Source organism: Loxodonta africana, chromosome 11, assembly GCF_030014295.1.
Source record: "Loxodonta africana isolate mLoxAfr1 chromosome 11, mLoxAfr1.hap2, whole genome shotgun sequence".
NCBI lineage: Eukaryota > Metazoa > Chordata > Mammalia > Proboscidea > Elephantidae > Loxodonta > Loxodonta africana.
The window spans coordinates 95850755-95869645 of NC_087352.1; the positions used below are offsets into that span (position 1 = coordinate 95850755).

The following is an 18891-nucleotide window of genomic DNA, read 5'->3' on the forward strand; positions in this document are numbered from 1 at the left end:
ATTTCTTAATATAATATTACCAGGTAGTAATCTAATTTTCAAAATCTGTGAGTCTTCTTTTAAACTTGGCAGAATAACCTTCAGATTAAAATTCTGTTGAAAAGAAATTTTAAAAATTAAACCCAAGTCCTAAATAGTTTATCACCTCAATTCCAATTTACTTTGTATTTTCATGCCATTATAGAAATCTACTCAGCAATTTATATTCATTGAAATCACCACACATATGTATATAAGAGATGTAGGGGGAAAAAATGAATTTATATTGTTTCCGTAGAGACAACAGTCTCTTCAAATTCAAAAAGGATAACCTCTGAATAATTATAAGACTCAGGATAGGCATTATATAAAATGTAAAAAAAAAAAAAAGTTGGAAAAAAGAAAACAAGAAATCTAAAAATTCTGGAACAGAAAAACACTAGTGGAAAAACTGGAGAACTAAGTCCGTAGTTTAGCTAATAGTATTATAAACCAAAAACCAAACCCATTGCCACTGAGTCGATTCCAACTCATAGTAATCCTACAGTACAGAGTAGAACTGCCCCATAGAGTTTCCAAGGTCGGTTTGAACTGCAAACCTCTTGGTGGGAGCAGCCAAATGCTTAACCACCGCACCACCAGACTCCAAGAATATCATATTACTGTTAATTTCTTAGTTTGGATTAAGTGTACGGTGGTTATGTAAGATGTTAACAGAAGGAGCTAGGTAAAGAGTGTATGGGCACTCTCTTCGCAACTCTTTTCTAAATCTAAAATTATTTCAAAACAAAAAGTTTATGAAAATCTAGAAATCTTTTTATTAAGTTTATCTTACTAAAGTCAAATCTACAAATTTCAAGTTCTTTTTCCAGAAAAATCTGAATTCAGAAAGATGTACAGAACTCAGTCTTCAACTTGATGTGACTGACTAAGCAGGGCACAGTACTTACGGGAAACCACACGCTCTATTTTAAACATACTGATGGGGAAAATGTTTAAATATATATTGAAAGTAACGATATAAGGATTTTTAAAAAGTAACATACTACTTAGTTTATTATTAAAGGTTGGCAGCCAAGTGCATTAACTGTCTGCCCACCCAGGGACTTCATATAAATATACTGCTTTATATGTCTAATTGAAAAACTCTCTCTTGTACCTAACTAAAAAATTATCTTACTGAAATTTATGTCTTCAAATTTTCTAACCCTATCTCTCCCCAAACACCTCCCTTTGGATAAAGAAATGCCAAATGTTCACAGAAGTGAGTTAACATATCTCATGCTTCTAATTATCCTTTTTGTTTATAAAGAGAAAAAAAAAAGGGGGGATGGAAAAACTCAGGAAGAAAAAAGAAACAACCAAGTACTGGATGACTATGCTGAAGAAACGGCTTCAAATGTGCAAACAGTGGAATGAAGATGAAAATATTTGAGAAATATTTAACTCATAAATGTTTACCATACAACAGTAGTGACGTGTGCTGATTTTTCTTACCGATGTAACAGGTAAGTTAGGTGCCATGGTCCTGCTTACTCCCCAGAACCCAACATTACTGTCATTGTGTTGCAAAACCATGTCATTCAATTTTAAATCTCCAATTTCATTTTTACTGTATAGGAAATAAATACTTAATAAGTACTACCTTTATGAACAATGCTTACCTTGCCTTGACAAGAGCTTACAGGGCCCTGAGCTGTAACACCTCGAATTAAACAATTTGGTCCTTTAGTTATTTCTTCATAATGTAAAGATAAGCCACTGGGGGAAAAAAAATTATTTTATAACTTCCTTCCCACTGTTTTCTCATACCACTGACATGTTTAATTCATTTTCGTAATAAAATAATGTTTTCAAATATAGGAAGAAACATGAATTTCTTTTACAAAGACTATAATAACTGATTCAGTAAGTATTGATAAATGACATTAATGGGCTAAGCAATGCAGAAGACACAACACATAGAATGTTAAAACGACAGATATTAAATTAGCAAAGACTAAAAAAAAAAAAAAGGTAGGAAATGACAAAACAGATAGGAAGACAGGAAATAATAAATACACCAGGTATATAAGCCTAACCTGTTATAGCACATAAAAGAAAAGCAGATACCCAAATAGGCCAGTGTTTTTTTTTTTTTTTTTAAATACTTATTTTATTGTATTTTTGATGAAAGTTTACACAGCAGTTTAGGTTCCCATTCAACAATTTCTACACAAATTGTTCGGTGCCATTGGTTCCATCTCTCATAATGCATGAACATTTTCCTTATTTGGTTCTGGTTGTTCTGTTCCCATTAATCTAGTTTCCCTGCCCCCTTCCATTCTCATGTTTGTTTTAAGGTAATTGTTGACGTTTGGTTTCATATAGGTGATCATTTTTAAAGGGGCACAGTACTCAGGGGTGATATTCATTATTTTTGAGTGAATTTATTATTCAGCTACAAGGTGGCCTCAGGGACAAGTTGAAATGTGATTTTTAGTAACAGGTTAAAAGCATAAGCATTCCTGAAATAGACCCTACTTTAAAATGTTATACACGGCTAGGTTAAGTTTGCTAGTGTTTTATACAGGATGTTTGTGTCTATTTGTAAGTCAAAGTGTAGGACATCTATTGTTCTGTGTGCCTACATGGGCGGAGGTACTGGCATACCATCTTAAGAGGTTTGGGATCAGGGTTTTCTTAGCTTGTTCTTTTTAAAAAGCACTGTGAAACTCAGTCTTTTTTTTCCTATGATTTTGGGAATCTAAAGGAGTCCCTGGGTGGTGCAAATGGTTAACACGTTTGGGTGCTAACCATAAGGTTAGAGGTTTGAGTCTACCCAGAGGTGCCCAGGAAGAAAGGCCTGGTGATCTACTTTTGAAAAATCAGCCACTGAAAACTCTGTGGAGCAGTCCTACTCTGATACACACGGGGTTGTCGGGAAACAGTCAACTCTAGGGCAATTAAAAAAATATACATATTTTATTGTGTTTTAGGTGAAAGTTTACACAGCAAATTAGGTCCTCATTTAACAATTCTTATAGACATTGCTCTGTGACATTGGCTATAATTTTCACAAAGTGTCAGCACTCTCATTATTTCCATTCTGTCTGTTCTGCTTCCCCTGATCCAGCTTCCCTGCCCCTCCTTGCCTTCTCATTTTTGCTTTTCGGGAAATGTTAACCATTTGGTCTCATACAGTTGACTTAAAGGAAATGCATCACTCATGGGTGATAGTTTATTTTATAACCTGTAAAATCGAGTCGATTCTGACTCATAGTGACCCTATGGGCCTGAGCAGAACTGCCTCACAGGGTTTCCAAGGCTGTAATCTTTATGAAGCAGACTGCTACATCTTTCTCTCATGGAGTGGTTAGTGGGTTTGAACCGCTGACGTTTTGGTTACCAGCAGAGTGCTTTTATCACTGCACTACCAGGCTCCTTTTATAAAAGTGAGACTATACAATATTTGTCCTTCTGTGATTGACTTATTTCACTATCATAATGTCTTTCAGATTCATCCATGTTATATTTCGTGGACTCCTCATTATTATTTAGAGTTGTGTAGTTCAGAATCGACTTGAAGGCACTAGGTACTGGGTGGGCACTATTCCATTGTATGTGTGTAACACAATTTGTTTATCCATTCATCCATTGATGGGCACTTAAGTTGTTTCCATCTTTTTACTACTGTGAATAATGCTGCGATGAATATGGGTCTGAATATATCTATTCATGTCACTGCTCTTATATCTCTAGGGCATATACTTAGGAGTGGGATTGCTGGATAAGGTATTTCTATTTCTAGCTTTCTGAGGACACGCCACACTGTTTTCCCTAGTGGTTGCCCCATTTTACAATCCCACCCACCAGCAGTGTATGAGTTCCAATCTTTCTACAACCTCACCAGCATTTGCTGTTTTCTGCAAATAGGCCAGGTTTAAGGATGTCCTCAGACTGTGCCACACTCTAACTATGAGCCACCACAGTGGCTGTACATCAGAATCAGTAGAGAGGTGCTTCTCAAATTAATGGCAGGAGTTGGGACCCAATCACTCATTCCAGAAGGACTTCATTTTATGGAGAAGAAACTTAAGCTGAAAGCCTCAAAATAATGGATAGGACTTCTATCAAGGGAGGTATGGGGAACAAGACGCTATAAAGGAACCAAACAGTCTCTTCTAGGAAGTGGTAGGGTTGTTATAATTTGGGAATCAGTTAAAGCTTAAGAATCCATTGTTACTTTTCAAAATAAAATTAATCCACTTGATGAACTATTGACACATGCAACAAGTTGCTGGTGAATCTTACAGGCATTATGCTGAGTAAAAAAAGCCAGTTCAAAAGGTTATATACTGTGTGTGCCTCCATGTATAAGGTGCTCCCAAAAAAACCCCACAGAACAATCAGAACAGATTTGGTTGCCAGGGAGTAAGGGTTGGGGGAGAATGTAACTAGACACGGGTAGTATGATGAAGTTTTTTTGGAGTGATGGAACTGCTCTATATCCTGATTGCAGCAGTGGTTACAATTCTCAGAATCATGTAAGAAAAAGACAACTTTACTATATATTAACTAAAAGCAAAATAAGACAGTTTTGGAGTACAGGCCATATTAAGGTAGGTGCTGGGAAACGAGGTACAAAAGGCAACTCAGAGGCAGATTTGAAGGGCCTCATATGTCATACTAAAAAGTCTAGACTCTGTATCTTGTAGGCTACAATGACCCATTCAAATAATCTTCAGCAGAGAAGAAACATGTTTGATTATCTATGTTTTAAGAAATTAACACTGAAACTAACCCAGAAGAATATTAATGAGGAATAGGAATACTATTTCAATGATTGTATTTCCTATATTTCAAATTCTAAAAAAAATCCTAAAAAAAAAAAATAATACATTCTAGGGACTTTTGGACACTGAGATGATAGAAGGAATCTGATACTCAAGACTGATACGAACAGTAAGATGTGAGTATTAGCTAATCTTGAATATTTCAAAACTATTTTATAGCACCGTGTCACTACCTCTTGGGGGAGCATTGCCAGGAATATTCATTTTCTGCTTTTTACATGTTGGACTGATGTATTTTTAAATAATAAATATGAGGTGGCACAATGGATAAGCACTTGACTGCTAACCAAGAGGTCAGCAATTTGAACCCACCAGCCACTCTGCAGGAGAAAAGACTTGGTGATTAGCTCCCGTAAAGATTACCGCCTAGGAAACCCTGTGGGGCAGTTGCTGTGAGTTGGAATCAATTCAACCGCATACAACAACAAATATGTATTACGTTCTTATTTTTTTACTGATTAAAGTTAAGAAAATAAAGCTTCCGTAAAATCGTAATAATGTGATCACTTTCTGTGATGATGGATGTATTTTATTTTTTAATAATTTAAAAAAAAAATTGAGTTTTTGGTGAAAGTTTACACAGCAAGTTAGGCTCCTATTTGACAATTCCCACCACACAAATCGTTCAGTGACATTAGTTACATTTATCACAATGTGTCAACATTTTCTTTAATTGTGTCCTGGTTGTTCCCTTTGCAGTACTCTCGTTTCCCTGCCCCTTATCTTTTCACCTTTGCTTTTGAGTAATTGTCTCATACTGACGGTTTTAACCAGTGCACTGATCTTATGGGTAATATCTTTTATTCTGTGTGCCACTCTACTACTTTGTTACAAGGTGATCTTGGGATGGGCTCAGTTCTAGGTTTAAAGAGCGTCTCAGGGTGACAGTCTCAGGGTGATATCTCAGGGAGTCCTCTGTTCTTTATTGTTCCTTGTCTGGCCTTTTTTTTTTTTTTTTTGAAGAGGAATTTGAGCTCTGCTCCATTATTTTTCTCCCATTCTATCCAGGACCAAATATTGTGACCCCAGTCAAAATGGTCAATGGTAGCCAGGTACCATTCAGTTCTTCTGGTGTCAAGGTAGATGAGGTTTCTTGTTTCTTCAATGAGCTTTTAGTTACCTTCTTACTATTGCTATTACTACCACTAGAATTTTATAGTTGATGTCAGGAATGGGATTTGTTGCAATGGTTCCTAACTCACAGAAGAATGAGGTTTTAGACGAGAAAGGATAAACAGGCATGGGATGAGAACCTTTTGATTCCTGGATGGTTATATTGGTTGCTGCTATCTGCAATGGCTAAAAGGAAAGTAAGAGATGTTATGCTGCAGGAGTAGATAGGAAAGCTGCATCTGGAGTGGCTTGGGGTGAAAGTCCAGTAGGCTATGCAAGATGACTGACAGGGTGCCAGAGTCTTCTGTCTCAACCCAGCCAGAGACCTAAGGCCAAATGCTTACAAATGGATAAGAACAGTCAGAAGGTGGTGAACAGAAGATGAAACTGGAAGGTTTAAAAAGGTTGTATGTTTATGTGACTGCACCACATCTGTCTGACTGAAGGAATGTTTTCCCCACCTGGTATTATAAAACAGACCTGAACGTTGGGTAGGATAAAAAAATGCAGAGCATGTAACTGCTCTTCAGGCAATTCTGGATAGGATAACCTAAAGGGAGCTTATGCCAAAAGCCTGTGATATCAGGAGATTTGCATTTGATGAAGACTGAAGGCTCAAATGACCAAAGAGCTGCTTGGTGAATGAACAATAAAAGGATGTTCATGTTGGGCACAGCCCTAAGGAATCTGAAGGGTGTGCTCAGCAGAACACATCAGTACCCATCAGAAGAACCCCCTTCCAGGAATGGAGGCTGATGGAAGCCGGCGAATAGATAGCTTGATATGCTTGCTTCAGGTAAACACCTGGGTCCACTAGAGAGTAGAAGTAGGGAAATGCAAAAATACAGAGACGGGCTGAGTTTGGACATGAGAAAGAGAGAGAAGCGGCTGGTTGCTCTCAAGTACAGGGAGCTTCATGGACTCCCAAGCTGGTGGCTAGTACCCACTGACCTAGCTTGGATGGCGAGAGATAAGCTGGCCCTGACTGAATGGGGATGAAGATGACCTGGCCCCCAGGTAAAGCGGTAGAGAGAGAAAGAGATGTCTGACACCATCAGCTGGCATAGGTTAGTGCAATTTGATGGCCTGTTCTGGACTGGACTTTGCTTATAGATGCAGATGCTCAAAGCTCTAATCAGAACAGAAGATTCTTCAGATCAAGGAACACGCTTGTCTCCTCAGAGTACTGGTTTGCTACGGGAGCAATTAAAAAACTGGTTATCTAAAATGGGGGAAAATAAAATCATGAAGTGGTGGGCTTACACGCGGTTCTTGAGTTTATACTCAATATGAGGGGAACAAAGGAAGATCCCCACTGAAAAGATTGCTCTGTTCCTGATGGGCCTGGGGAAGAGAGGATGGAGGAAGATGCTGATCCAACCCAGCTGTGACTGTCAGTTGTTAACAGGGCTACTTGTGATCATAAAAACTGTAATTGTAGAAGTTGTAACTGAAAGAGTGGACTAAGGGGTAGGCACTGCTGGACTGGGGTACAGTGGCCAAACCTTATGTCCCTTAAAGGGAGGGTCAGAACAAAGGAACAATATTCTCTCTGTTAAATTTTATCAGAGGCCAGAAAGGGTGAAGCCAAAAAAACCTTTTGGAAAACCTGACCAGACCAGACTGACACCTGCAGCAGACCTGAGTGACTGGCACCTGGGTGACCTAACCTGAGACTTTTTGCTCCACTGATGGCCTATTAATGACTGATTTGGACTGGTAAAATGTATGTAAAAGAACCCATGGCAGAAAGGCCAGAGGGTGGACTATGGTGAAATGGTTCCTTTATCTGGCCTTTTGCCTTGGTCCTTTAGAAAACGAGTTTGAGAGCTTTTCCCCCTAAGCCCTGAGGAGTTATCTTTGCCTTCCTTTTCTACAGCAGAGAGGTTGTTACTTTTGTCCAGGTTGATTGACATTTTCTGGATAAACTGTAAACAACTTGTGGTTTGATACTTTTTGTCTGGTTTTAGGATTAGGCTGCCTTGTGATTGGCATGCACCTTGCACGGATTGCTCAATACACTCTGCAAATTAAGTGGGAATCGGCTTTGGGCTATCCTGGTCTTTATACCCCCATGAAGTTAGACAGGCCCTGATGCTACTATTATTACTGCCACTATAATTTTACACAGGCATTTTCAAACTATTTGATTCTTTAAGCCATATACATAAATAATTTTTTTTAAATTTAGGTAACAGCTGAGAAGAACAACAAAGAAACCCACTCAAATGGTCTTCATTTTATTGAAGACAAATTGACATGGCCATGCCACCAAAATAAAAAGTTCAAAATCATAAATGTCACTATGCATGTATGACAGAGCCTTCTTATGTAAGAATAGTCTATTAAGGGTAAGATGGAAGATATAATAGATAATAGGTACAGGCTGATGATTTTTCTATTTGTGGTTAGACTGGATGCTCTTAGTGTTTTATTTTTTAAATAAACAAGTTTAAGTATTCAACTCTTCCACTGTTGTTTAATATTCAAATTAACACAATACATCAAAAAAGACAAGAATGAATTTTTGTGACTTAAGGGAACATAAAACTATGTTCAAAATTGAATTTTAAATATTTTTTTAACTATGAATTGCTTTTCAGGAACTTAATGACGGCGTAAATCTGACACATAAGTCTGTCAGCTTCCAGAAGGCAAATACTACGTCATTACTCATGTCTATATTTCCAGCTAGCAAAAGTGCCTGGAATATACTGTATGCTCAAATGATTGAAGGCTAGGAGGTGGGGCCAAGATAGCGGAGTAGTCAGACACTTCCTGTGTTCTCTCTTACAACAAAGACCCAAAAAAACAAGTGAATCAATTATATATGACAAGCGAGGAGCCCTCAACATCAAAGGCAAAGTTGAGGAATAGGACTGAGTGGCAGGGGGAACGAGAAACAGTTCAGAAGTAGTGAGGTGCTGCCAGACCTGACCCGGTGGGAACCAGCACTCTGCAGGCCGATTCTGCTGCTGTTGTGAGCGGGTGAGCCAAACACAGGTGTTCGGGACACATTTTCCACATTGGAGGAGGCCAAACGGTGGAGAGCCTGCTCAACCGTCCAGAACAAGCGAGAACAGACCCATAATCGGCAAACAGGAAGTACTTGCGTTTAACCTACTGCGATGAAAAATATCCCTGTGGGAAAAACGTCTCACCCACATACCTGCTTCCGTTCTGCTCTGCACTGGGTCCCAGCCGGCTGCATCCCCTGGGCCAGTAGAAAGACCCTGCACTCACGCTGAGCCATTCTCCTGGCCCTGGAGAGAGAACAAATTAACAAACAGGGAAAAAATAATCTGCCGGCTCCCCTAAGCCTGGCACTCAGGACAGAAACAGCTCCTTTGCCTAGGTACAGGCATAAGGGGTATATACACTTTGAATGCCTTTCACCCCTGAGTAGATCTGTGTGGGACCATTTCAGCAGCATAGGCCCTCGTTAACACAGCGCAACAGGGTATATACTTGAAGTCTAAATTCAGCAGTTTCAGCTACATGGTAAAGAGGCAGGTTTGTAGTATTTGACACCACTCTGCCTATTAAGCAGCGTCCTCCCCTACCTACATCAGGGAGGGGCCTAAGGACTGGTGGCTCCACCCATGACACCTAGCCACCCACAACAGGGGTCCAAGAACAAGTGGTGACTCCCAGTCCTTACAGCCAACGGCATTGGGTACCCATAGTCTGGATGCAAAACCCACCCATCTACACACTCTAGGGAACAGGAACATGCTTTCCTCACAGATACTCAGGGGTGGCTGTCAGCCCCCTGCCTTGCTCAGCATGTGACCCCCTACCACACCCAGATACCAGTGCCTACACCAATCACTCCTGCTCATCTAGGACTACAGGTAAGAACCTGTACCACATACTTACTTGACTATTTGGACACCTGAGCTGAATCCATACAAGAAAAGTGAATGGACTCCTCGGTTCACAGACCTAGTAACAGCTCTAATCACCTGGTAACAGGATGTCAGAGCTTCAAAGTCACCAATAATCAAACTAGATCACACGAGCAGCCTATTTCAGCATATCAAAAAAACAATAAGCAGCTAGGACACACTAAGCAAACATAAAATAAGTAAATACAATAACTTATTGATGGCTCAGAGACAACAGTCAATACCAAATCACATAAAGAGGCAGACCACGATGCCTTCAGCAAGCTCCCAAAGCAAAGATTCAAGAAATGTTCCAGATGAAGAGAGCTTCTTAGGATTACCGGATATAGAATACAAAAGATTAACATACGGAACTACTCAAGAGAACAAGAAGGAGATCAGGCAAAACACAGAACAAGCCAAGGAATGCACAAACCATTGGAGGAACTTAGGCAGATTAGACAAGAGCATAATGGCAAATTGAATAGGCTGCAAGAATCCATAGAGAGACAGCAAACAGAAATTCAGATTAACAATAAAATTTCGGAACTGGACAATTCAACACAAAGTCGTAAGAGCAGAATTGAGACAATGGAAGTCGGAATTCCTCAAATATTTGAGGAAAAATCAGATAAAATAATTAAAAAAAATGAAGAAACCCTAAGAATTATGTGGGATTCTATCAAGAGGAATAACTTACAAGTGATTAGAGTATCAGAACGGGGGGGTGGGGGGTGGGGTGGGGATGGAAATTAGAATTGTTGAAGATTTTTTGGTAGAAAACTTTCCTGATATTGTCAAATGATTGAATGATAAACCATTCCACCATAAAGGAAACACACACACATACCAAAAGGTGTGGAAAAAGGTAGCATACATAAAAATTGGATACTAAAAGACAAATTTGGCAGGCAGTGCAAAAAACAAAACAAAAACAACATTTCTACAAATGTGATTAGAAGAAAAAATAAAATAGGAGAAGAACCCTAATTTACGTCCTCAAGACTGATCATGGATTTCTCCATAGGCACCTCAAAAAGAGGTAATGGTAAATAATAAACATTCTCAATGATGTATTTCTAAGTTTCTCAGAGTTATTTCTTAATACGATATTTTATGTAAATAACGTGTCTTTTATGTTAGTTTGCCAACCATGCCCACCCCCTGCAAGGTATTTTCATAAGTACTCTATGCTAATTTTTTTTTTATTTTTTAACAGCAGCATGTAAAAAAAAATTGGCACAGCAGCGCTTATGAAAATACCTCGCAAGCAGAGGGCATGGTTGGCAAACAAACACAGAAGGCACACGTTATTTGCGGAAAAATGTGGTATAAGCCGATAACATTACTCCAAAGGGCTATTAATACTAAAAAATACTAAATAAGGGCAAATTCCAAGGAAGGACCCATACTACCATATAATGTTTATTCCTATGGATTTTAAAACAAACCAAAGTAAGATGCACTGGCAAGTTAAAAACCTACTAGCAGGTAATACGACTAAGCTTAATTGGCCATAACTTCTAAGCAAAACAACAATAACAATGAAGTAGTGGTCTTACTAGCAGGTGAAAATGGAACCGAAAGAAGACAAGAGCTTCAGTATCACCTAAACAAACTTCAACAGTAAATTCAGTCAAAATAGTCAGTGAAAAGGAATTTACACATGACACTGCAGTCGCACAGGACAGCCTGGGGGCTAAATAAAGTCCTAGATACCATAAAACTCACCAAGCATTTTAAAAAGCGACACTGAAGTTATAAGCACACATGAATTCTTAAACCTTAATTAAAAAAAAAAAAAAAGACCAAATCTTAGCAAATATGAACAGATAAATACAATTTGATCCTTCAAATTACCTTGCTTCAAGAACTGGCTGAATGTCAGTTACTAGTTGACTGGCGTGACCAAATTCATCCTGAAATTCCAGAGGGATATTGAATGGGACTCCAACACGAAAAGGAGAATCCAGAAGGCCAAATGAAAATTTCTCTGGCTTACCCTCTTTAACAAAAACAAAAGTGAAAATGAAAAGCAAAAACAGAGGTCAGAAACAGATCCATTTATATATGGGAAATCAGACTATGATAAAGATGGCATTTTAAATCTGTGCAAAAATTACATACATTGCATCGACAATTCATTTGAAAAAATAATGAAATTAGATCTTTATCTCATACCGCAAATAACAGTAAAATTCTATAGGTATTACAGATAAATGTGTTCTTAAACTATGAACTTATTAGAAGAACATATTTATAACCTTATCATAGGAAGAAACTTCTAAGGCAAAACATAATAACAAAAAAGGGATATATTTGACAAAGTTTAAAGTTCCTTATAAGGTACAGTAAATGAAGTTAAAAGATGCCCCATGAGAAAATATCTGCAACATACACAACAAAGGATTGAAATCCAGAATACACAAAAACCTCCTATAATCCAGAAGCTCTCAATGTGTGGTCTCTGGTCTATACTAACAGCTATTCCCGGGGAACTTAAAAAATGCAAATTCTTGAACTCATCTCAAACTAATGAATCAAAAACTCTGGGGGGTGAGGTCTGTTTTAATAAGCCCTCCAAGATGATCCAGATACACACACAGCTTCAAACTATTAAATGAACAGGTTTTCTTAATGATCTATAAACATCCAATAAAGGCTAGAAGAGGTACACAGCCTAGAAGTCAGAGAGACAGTTTAACCACCAAACCAAACCAAACCAAACCAAACCAAACCAAACCAAACCAAACCAAACCAAACCAAACCCAACCCAACCCGCTGCCCTCGAGTCAATAACAATTCCGATTCATAGCGACCTTAAGGACCGAACAGAACTGCCCCATAGGGTTTCCAAGTAGTGGCTGGTAGATTTGAACTGCCAACCTTTTGGTTAGCAGCTGAATGCTTAATCACTGTGCCACCAGGGCTCCAGGTTAACCACCAACTAGGCTAAATAAATGTCACCCAGGGATGAGCACAGGGAAACCTGAAACTCTCATACGTTGTTGGTGAGAGCACGATGGCACAATCTTTTTGGAAGGCAACTTGACAGTAAACATTAAAAAAGTTAAAGCACACACACTTCGACTTCTTGGTATCCTACAGAAGGGTACCAAGATACATCGACAGAAATTCCAGCACACGTTTTCCCCCACATCTGGCAATGTCGTTTATAATAGCCAAAAAGACCACTTAAATGTTCATCAGTGGGAAACCACTTAAAATATGACCCATCTATACTATGAAGTGTGTTCCAGAGCTGTTAAAAGAAATCAACAAGAGGTAGATTTATATGTACAACAAGGAACAATCTCCGAGGTGGTCCTTATTAAAGAAGACAAGGTGATCAAAGACATTTAGATCAGCTCTCTCCAAAAACCCCACTACAATAACAGTACAAAGATTCTTTCAAAAGAGGCCTAAACAAAGAGTATGAAACAATAGTAGGAGAATTTGAAAGCTGGAGAGGATACGAGCAAGTGTAACTTATTTATCAGAAAGACTCAAGAATGCCAACTCTTCAATCACCCATAAAGCAAGCAAAGAACCAATTCCATTCACACTATACTGCTGTCAGGTGCCACCAAGTCAGTGCTGACCTACAGTGACCTTACGTGTAACAAAACAAAACGTCGCCTGGTCCTGAACCATCTTCATAATCATTGGTATGTTGGAGTTCACTAGTGTGCCTTTTTTGTCAGTGCACCTCACTGAGGGTTTTCCCTTAGTTTTGCTGACCCTCTACCAAACATGATGTCCTTTTCTAGCTATTGGTCTTTCCTGATAACATGTCCAAAGTAAGTGAGCTGAAGTCTCACCATCCTTACTTTTAAAAAGCACTCCTGTTGTACTTCTTCTAAAATTCATTTGTTTGTTCTTCTGGCAGTCCATGGTATATTCAAGATTTTTTGCCAACACCACAGGGTGAATACATCAATTATTCTGTCTTCCTCTTACACTGTACAGCTTTCACACGCATATGATGCAACTGAAAAGACTACGGCTTGGGTCAGGTGCACCTCAGTCATGAAAGTGACATCTTTGCTATGCAAAACTTTAAAGAGGTAGCCTTAAAGAAAAATGAAGTCCTGAAACATGCTACAACATGGATGAACCTTGAAGACATGCTGAGTGGAGTAAATCAATCACAAAAAGACAAATATTGCATGGTCTCACTTATACGAAATAACAAGAATAGGAAAATATGCAGAGACCAATGACTACTAGTGGTTACCAGGGGTGTAAAGGGAAGGGTGAAAGGAAACATTCTCTGGGAGTAGGGAATTATCTGTGGCGATGGGAAAACTGGCATCAGCTAAGGATAATGACTACACAACTTAATATAACTGATATAACTAAGCTGTGCTTCAGAAAAAAGGGCAAAATGTCAAATATGATTTTACATACAATTTTACAACAACAGCGGCCCTCCCCCCGCCCCCAAAAAGGGCTGCATATGTAGATGCTACTGAGGGTATAACAAAACACCTCACGAGATTAGATTTCTTGGTTCAAACGTTTAGGGTCATAGTTTATGGATCTAACCAGTCAACTGGCCTAATGTTTTTAGTTTCTGTTCTACCTCCTAGTTCGGTAAGTAGTTCCCAGGGTCTTAAAAGCTTGTGAGCAGCCACCCAAGAAACAAAAACTGGTCTCTATTTGCCTGGAGCAGTAAAGAAGGAAACCAGGGACTGGAGAAAGAAATCGACTGCAGATCTAACTGCTTCCATGAACTACTAACTACCTTGCCATGGGACCAGAAGAAATGAATGATGCCTAGCTACCCTTACTGACCATTTTGATCAAGAACCTAATAGATGGACCCTGACCAAAAGGAGGAAAATGTGGAATAGAACCTCAAATTCTTATGGAAAGCAAACTCACTAGGCCCACTGAAACTGAGGGAACACCTGAATCTATTGTTTTGAAATCATATTTAAACCTTAAACTGAAACTATACAATGAAGCATCTGAAGACAAAACAGTGTGGCTCAATTAATAAAGAACGCTGGCTTGAACATTTCACTCTTTTAAAGAATTATCTATATGCAATCAAACTGATGACAGTAACTCTAAAGCGAAAAATAATTCTAATCATTACTCTTAGAGCTTTAAGAGGCATGGAGAGTAGAAGTTAGTGATGGTGAAACAATCTGGGTAGAGATAATGAGAATGGTGACACAACGTGGAGACTATAACCAATGGCATTGAGCTATACGTGTAGAAACTGCTGAACAGGTGTATGTTTTGTTGTGTATATTTTCACCTCCCCCCCCAATAAAAAAGATAAATAACAAAAAATCTTTAAAGTGGTCTTTGGCAGAGATTTGCTCAATGCAATATGTCATTTGATTTCCTGACTGCTGCTTCCATGGATTTTGATTCTTGATACAAGTAGAATGAAATCATTGCCAACTTTAAACTCTCCTGCAAGTCACACTCTAAGACACCCGAAAGTCTCAAAAATGGCTGTATCAAGTTGGAATGAAACTGGAAGAAAAACTAGAGGACCTGGGAGTCTGTTTAAGAAACAGTTCTCCAGATCCCCATCCCTCACTGCACAGCCACTCACCTGCCTTCTTCAACACCAGTAATAAGCTGAATGAAGGCTTATTCTGTGAGGAAAGTAAAAGACTAAGTCTATCCACTGAGAGACACAGCACTACTAAAAGAGATTTTATAACATAAAAAATGACAGCAGAAAGGAAAACACACAAGGCGGGGCCGAGATCGTGGAGTAGTCAGACACTTCCTGTGGTCCTTCTTACAACAAAGACCCCAAAAAACAAGTGAATGGATTGTATATGACAATCTAGGAACCCTGAACATCAAAGGCAACGTTGAGGAACTGGACTGAGCAGGAGTGGGAGGGAGAGATGGTGCAGAAGCAGCAAGGAGTTGCCAGACTTGGCCCAGTGGGAACTGGCACCCCGCAGGCTGAATGTGCTGGCGTGCGCAGCGAGGCAAGCAGTGGTGTTCAGGATGCACTTCCCACACTGGGAAAGATGGAATGGAGGAGAGTCCACTCATGCCTCCGGGATCAGTGAAAACCGGTGCTCTATCAGCAAAAGATAAGTACACGCATCTAACCTACAGTGAGGATCAAAAAACACTCCTTTGGGAAAAACCTCTCCTCCATTTACCTGTCCCCTTCCCACTCTGCACCAGGTCCAAGCTGGCATCAGAGATTGGCGTGTCCCCTGGGCCAGAAGTAGGACGTGTCACGCACCCTGAGCCATTCTCCCAGCCTTCAAGAGGGAACAAATGAACAAACAGAAAAAAATAATCTGCCGGTTCCCCTAAGCCAGGAACTCAGGGCAACAACAGCTCCTTTACCTATGCACAGGCATAAGGGGCCCACAGTCTTTGACTGCCTTTTACCCCTGCAGAGAGCTATCTGGGCTCATTAGCACAGAACAACAGGGTATGTACCTGAAAGTCTAACCTCAATTGTATAAGCTATATGGTGGACAGGCAGGTTCATGACATGTGACACCTCTTTGCCTATTAAGCATATACACATCAGGGGCCTAAGGACTGGTGACTCCACTCATACCAACTAGCCACCTGTAACACGGGTCCAAGAATAAGTGCTGCCTCCCAGTCCTTACAGCCAACAGCACTGGGTGCCCATAGTCTGGCTATAAAACCCACTCACCTACGCACTCTAAGGAACAAGAACATGCTTTCCTCACAGATACTCAGGGGCAGCTGTCAGTCAGTCCCCTGCCTTGCTCAACACGTGACCACCTTCTGCAGCCAGATAACTGTGCCTACACCAATCACCCCAGTTCACTTAGGACTGTAGGTAAGAGCCTGCACCACGCAGGCAATGACCGACTACCTGGACACCTGAGCTGAATCCATACAAGTAAATGGACTCCTGGGCTCACATACCTAGTAACAGTTCTAACCACCTGGTGACAGGATGTTAGAGCTTCAAAGGCACCAATAATCAAACTAGCTCATATGAGCAGGCTATTTGGGCATGTCAAAACAAAAGAAGAAACTAGAACTAAACAAACATGAAATAAACAAATATAATAACTTATTGATGGCTCAGAGACAACAGTCAATATCCAATTACATAAACAGGCAGACCATTATGGCTACTGCAAGCTCCCAAAGCAAAGATCAAGAAATCTTCTGGATGAAGAGAACTTCCTAAAATTACCAGAGGTAGAATACAAAAGATCAGTATACAGAGCTCTTCAAGAGAACAGGAGTGAGTTCAGGCAAAACCCAGAACAAGCCAAACATCACACAGACAAAGCAACAGAGGAACTTAAGAAGATAACAGCATAATGACAAATTTAATAGGCTGCAAGAATCCACAGGGAGACAACATACAGAAATTCAGAAGATTAACAATAAATTTTCCATTGAGTTATCAGAATTAGATAACTCAATAGAAAGTCATAAGAGCAGAATAGAGGCCATAGAAGTCAGAATTAGTGAGACTGAAGATAAAGCACCTGACATCAACATATCTTAGGAAAAAGCCAGATAAAAGAATTAAAAAAAATGAAGAAATCCTAAGAATTCAGTGGAACTCTATCAAGAGGAATAACCTACGAGTGATTGGAGTACCAGAACAGGAGGGGACAAGAGAAAATACAGACAGAATTGTTCAAGATTTGTTGGCAGAAAACTTCCCTGGTATCGTGAAAGATGAGAGGATATCTATCCAAGATGCTCATTGATCCCCACACAAGGTAGACCCCAGAAGAAAGTCACCAAGACATAATCAAACTTGCCAAAACCAAAGATAAAGAGAGAACTTTAAAAAGCGGTTTTGGATAAATGGAAAGTCACCTACAGTAAGACAAAGCTCAGACTACTCAGCAGAAACCATGCAGTCAAGAAGGCTATGAGATGACATATTTAAAGCCTTGAAGGAAAAAAAATTGCCAGCCAAGAATTATATATCCAGCAAAACTGTCTCTCAGATATGATGGCGAAATTAAGACATTTCGAGATAAACAGAGGTTTAGGGAATTTGCAAAAACCAAACCGAAATTACAAGAGATACTAAAGGGAATCCTTTGGTTAGAAAATCAATAACATCAGATAACAATCCAAGATGAGAACAAAGGACAGAGCAACTAGGTATCAACCTAGATAGGAAAACCACAAAAATAAATCAAAGCTAAAACACAGAAAATAGGGAAACAGGCGCCAATATGCAAAAGATAATAACATAAAAACAAAAGAGGGAATAAAAAATGTAGTCACATCTTTCATATGGAGAGGAAGTCAAGACGATATCAAAAAATAAAAGATTGGTTTACTTAGAAAAATAGGGGTAAATATTAAGGTAACCATAAAGGAAACTAACATCCTACACATCAAAATAAAAAAGAAGAAAAACATTAAGACTCAGCAAATACAAAATCAACAATGAAAAAGAAAATACATAAAGAAAAATGACTCAGCACAGAAAATTAAGTAGAACAAAGAAATGGTCAACAACACACACAAAAAAGGCACCAAAATGACAGCACTAAACTCGTACCTAACGATAATTATGTTGAATGTAAATGGACTATATGCACCAATAAAGAGACAGAAAGTGGCAGAATGGATTAAAAAAAAAAACACGATCCATCTATATGCTGCCTACAAGAGACACACCGTTGACTTAAAGACACAAACTAAAATTCAAAGGATGGAAAAAAATATATCAAGCAAACAACAATCAAAAAAGAGCAGAAGTAGTAGTATTAATTTCTGACAAAACAGACTTTAAAATCTACCACAAAGGATAAGGAAGGATACTATGTAATGATTAAAGAGTCAATACATCAGGAGGTCATAACAACATTAAGTATTTACAGACCCAATGACAGGGGTCGAAAATACATAAAACAAACTCTAACAGCATTGAAAAGAGACATACACAGCACCATAATAACAGTAGGAGACTTCAACACACCACTTTCAGAGAAAGACAGAACATCCAGAAAGAAGCTCAATAAAGACACGGAAGATCTAAAAGCCACAATCAACCAAGCTGGACTCACAAACATATATAGAACACTCCACCCAAAAGCAGACAAGTATACTTTCTTTTC

The 18891-nt window shown here is 39.1% G+C and overlaps 1 protein-coding gene across 3 annotated transcripts in view; it reads right to left on the bottom strand.

Annotated features, from left to right (window-relative positions):
• SMCHD1 (structural maintenance of chromosomes flexible hinge domain containing 1) overlaps positions 1-18891 on the bottom strand; it is a 190011-nt gene that overhangs the window by 76627 nt on the left and 94493 nt on the right. For all 3 annotated transcript variants that reach the window (XM_064294699.1, XM_064294697.1, XM_064294698.1), the window contains 3 exons: positions 11675-11819; positions 1644-1740; positions 21-93 (listed from right to left, as the gene is read on the bottom strand). In XM_064294699.1, the coding sequence (XP_064150769.1) occupies positions 21-93; positions 1644-1740; positions 11675-11819 (315 nt within the window). The remainder of the gene's footprint in view (positions 1-20; positions 94-1643; positions 1741-11674; positions 11820-18891) is intronic.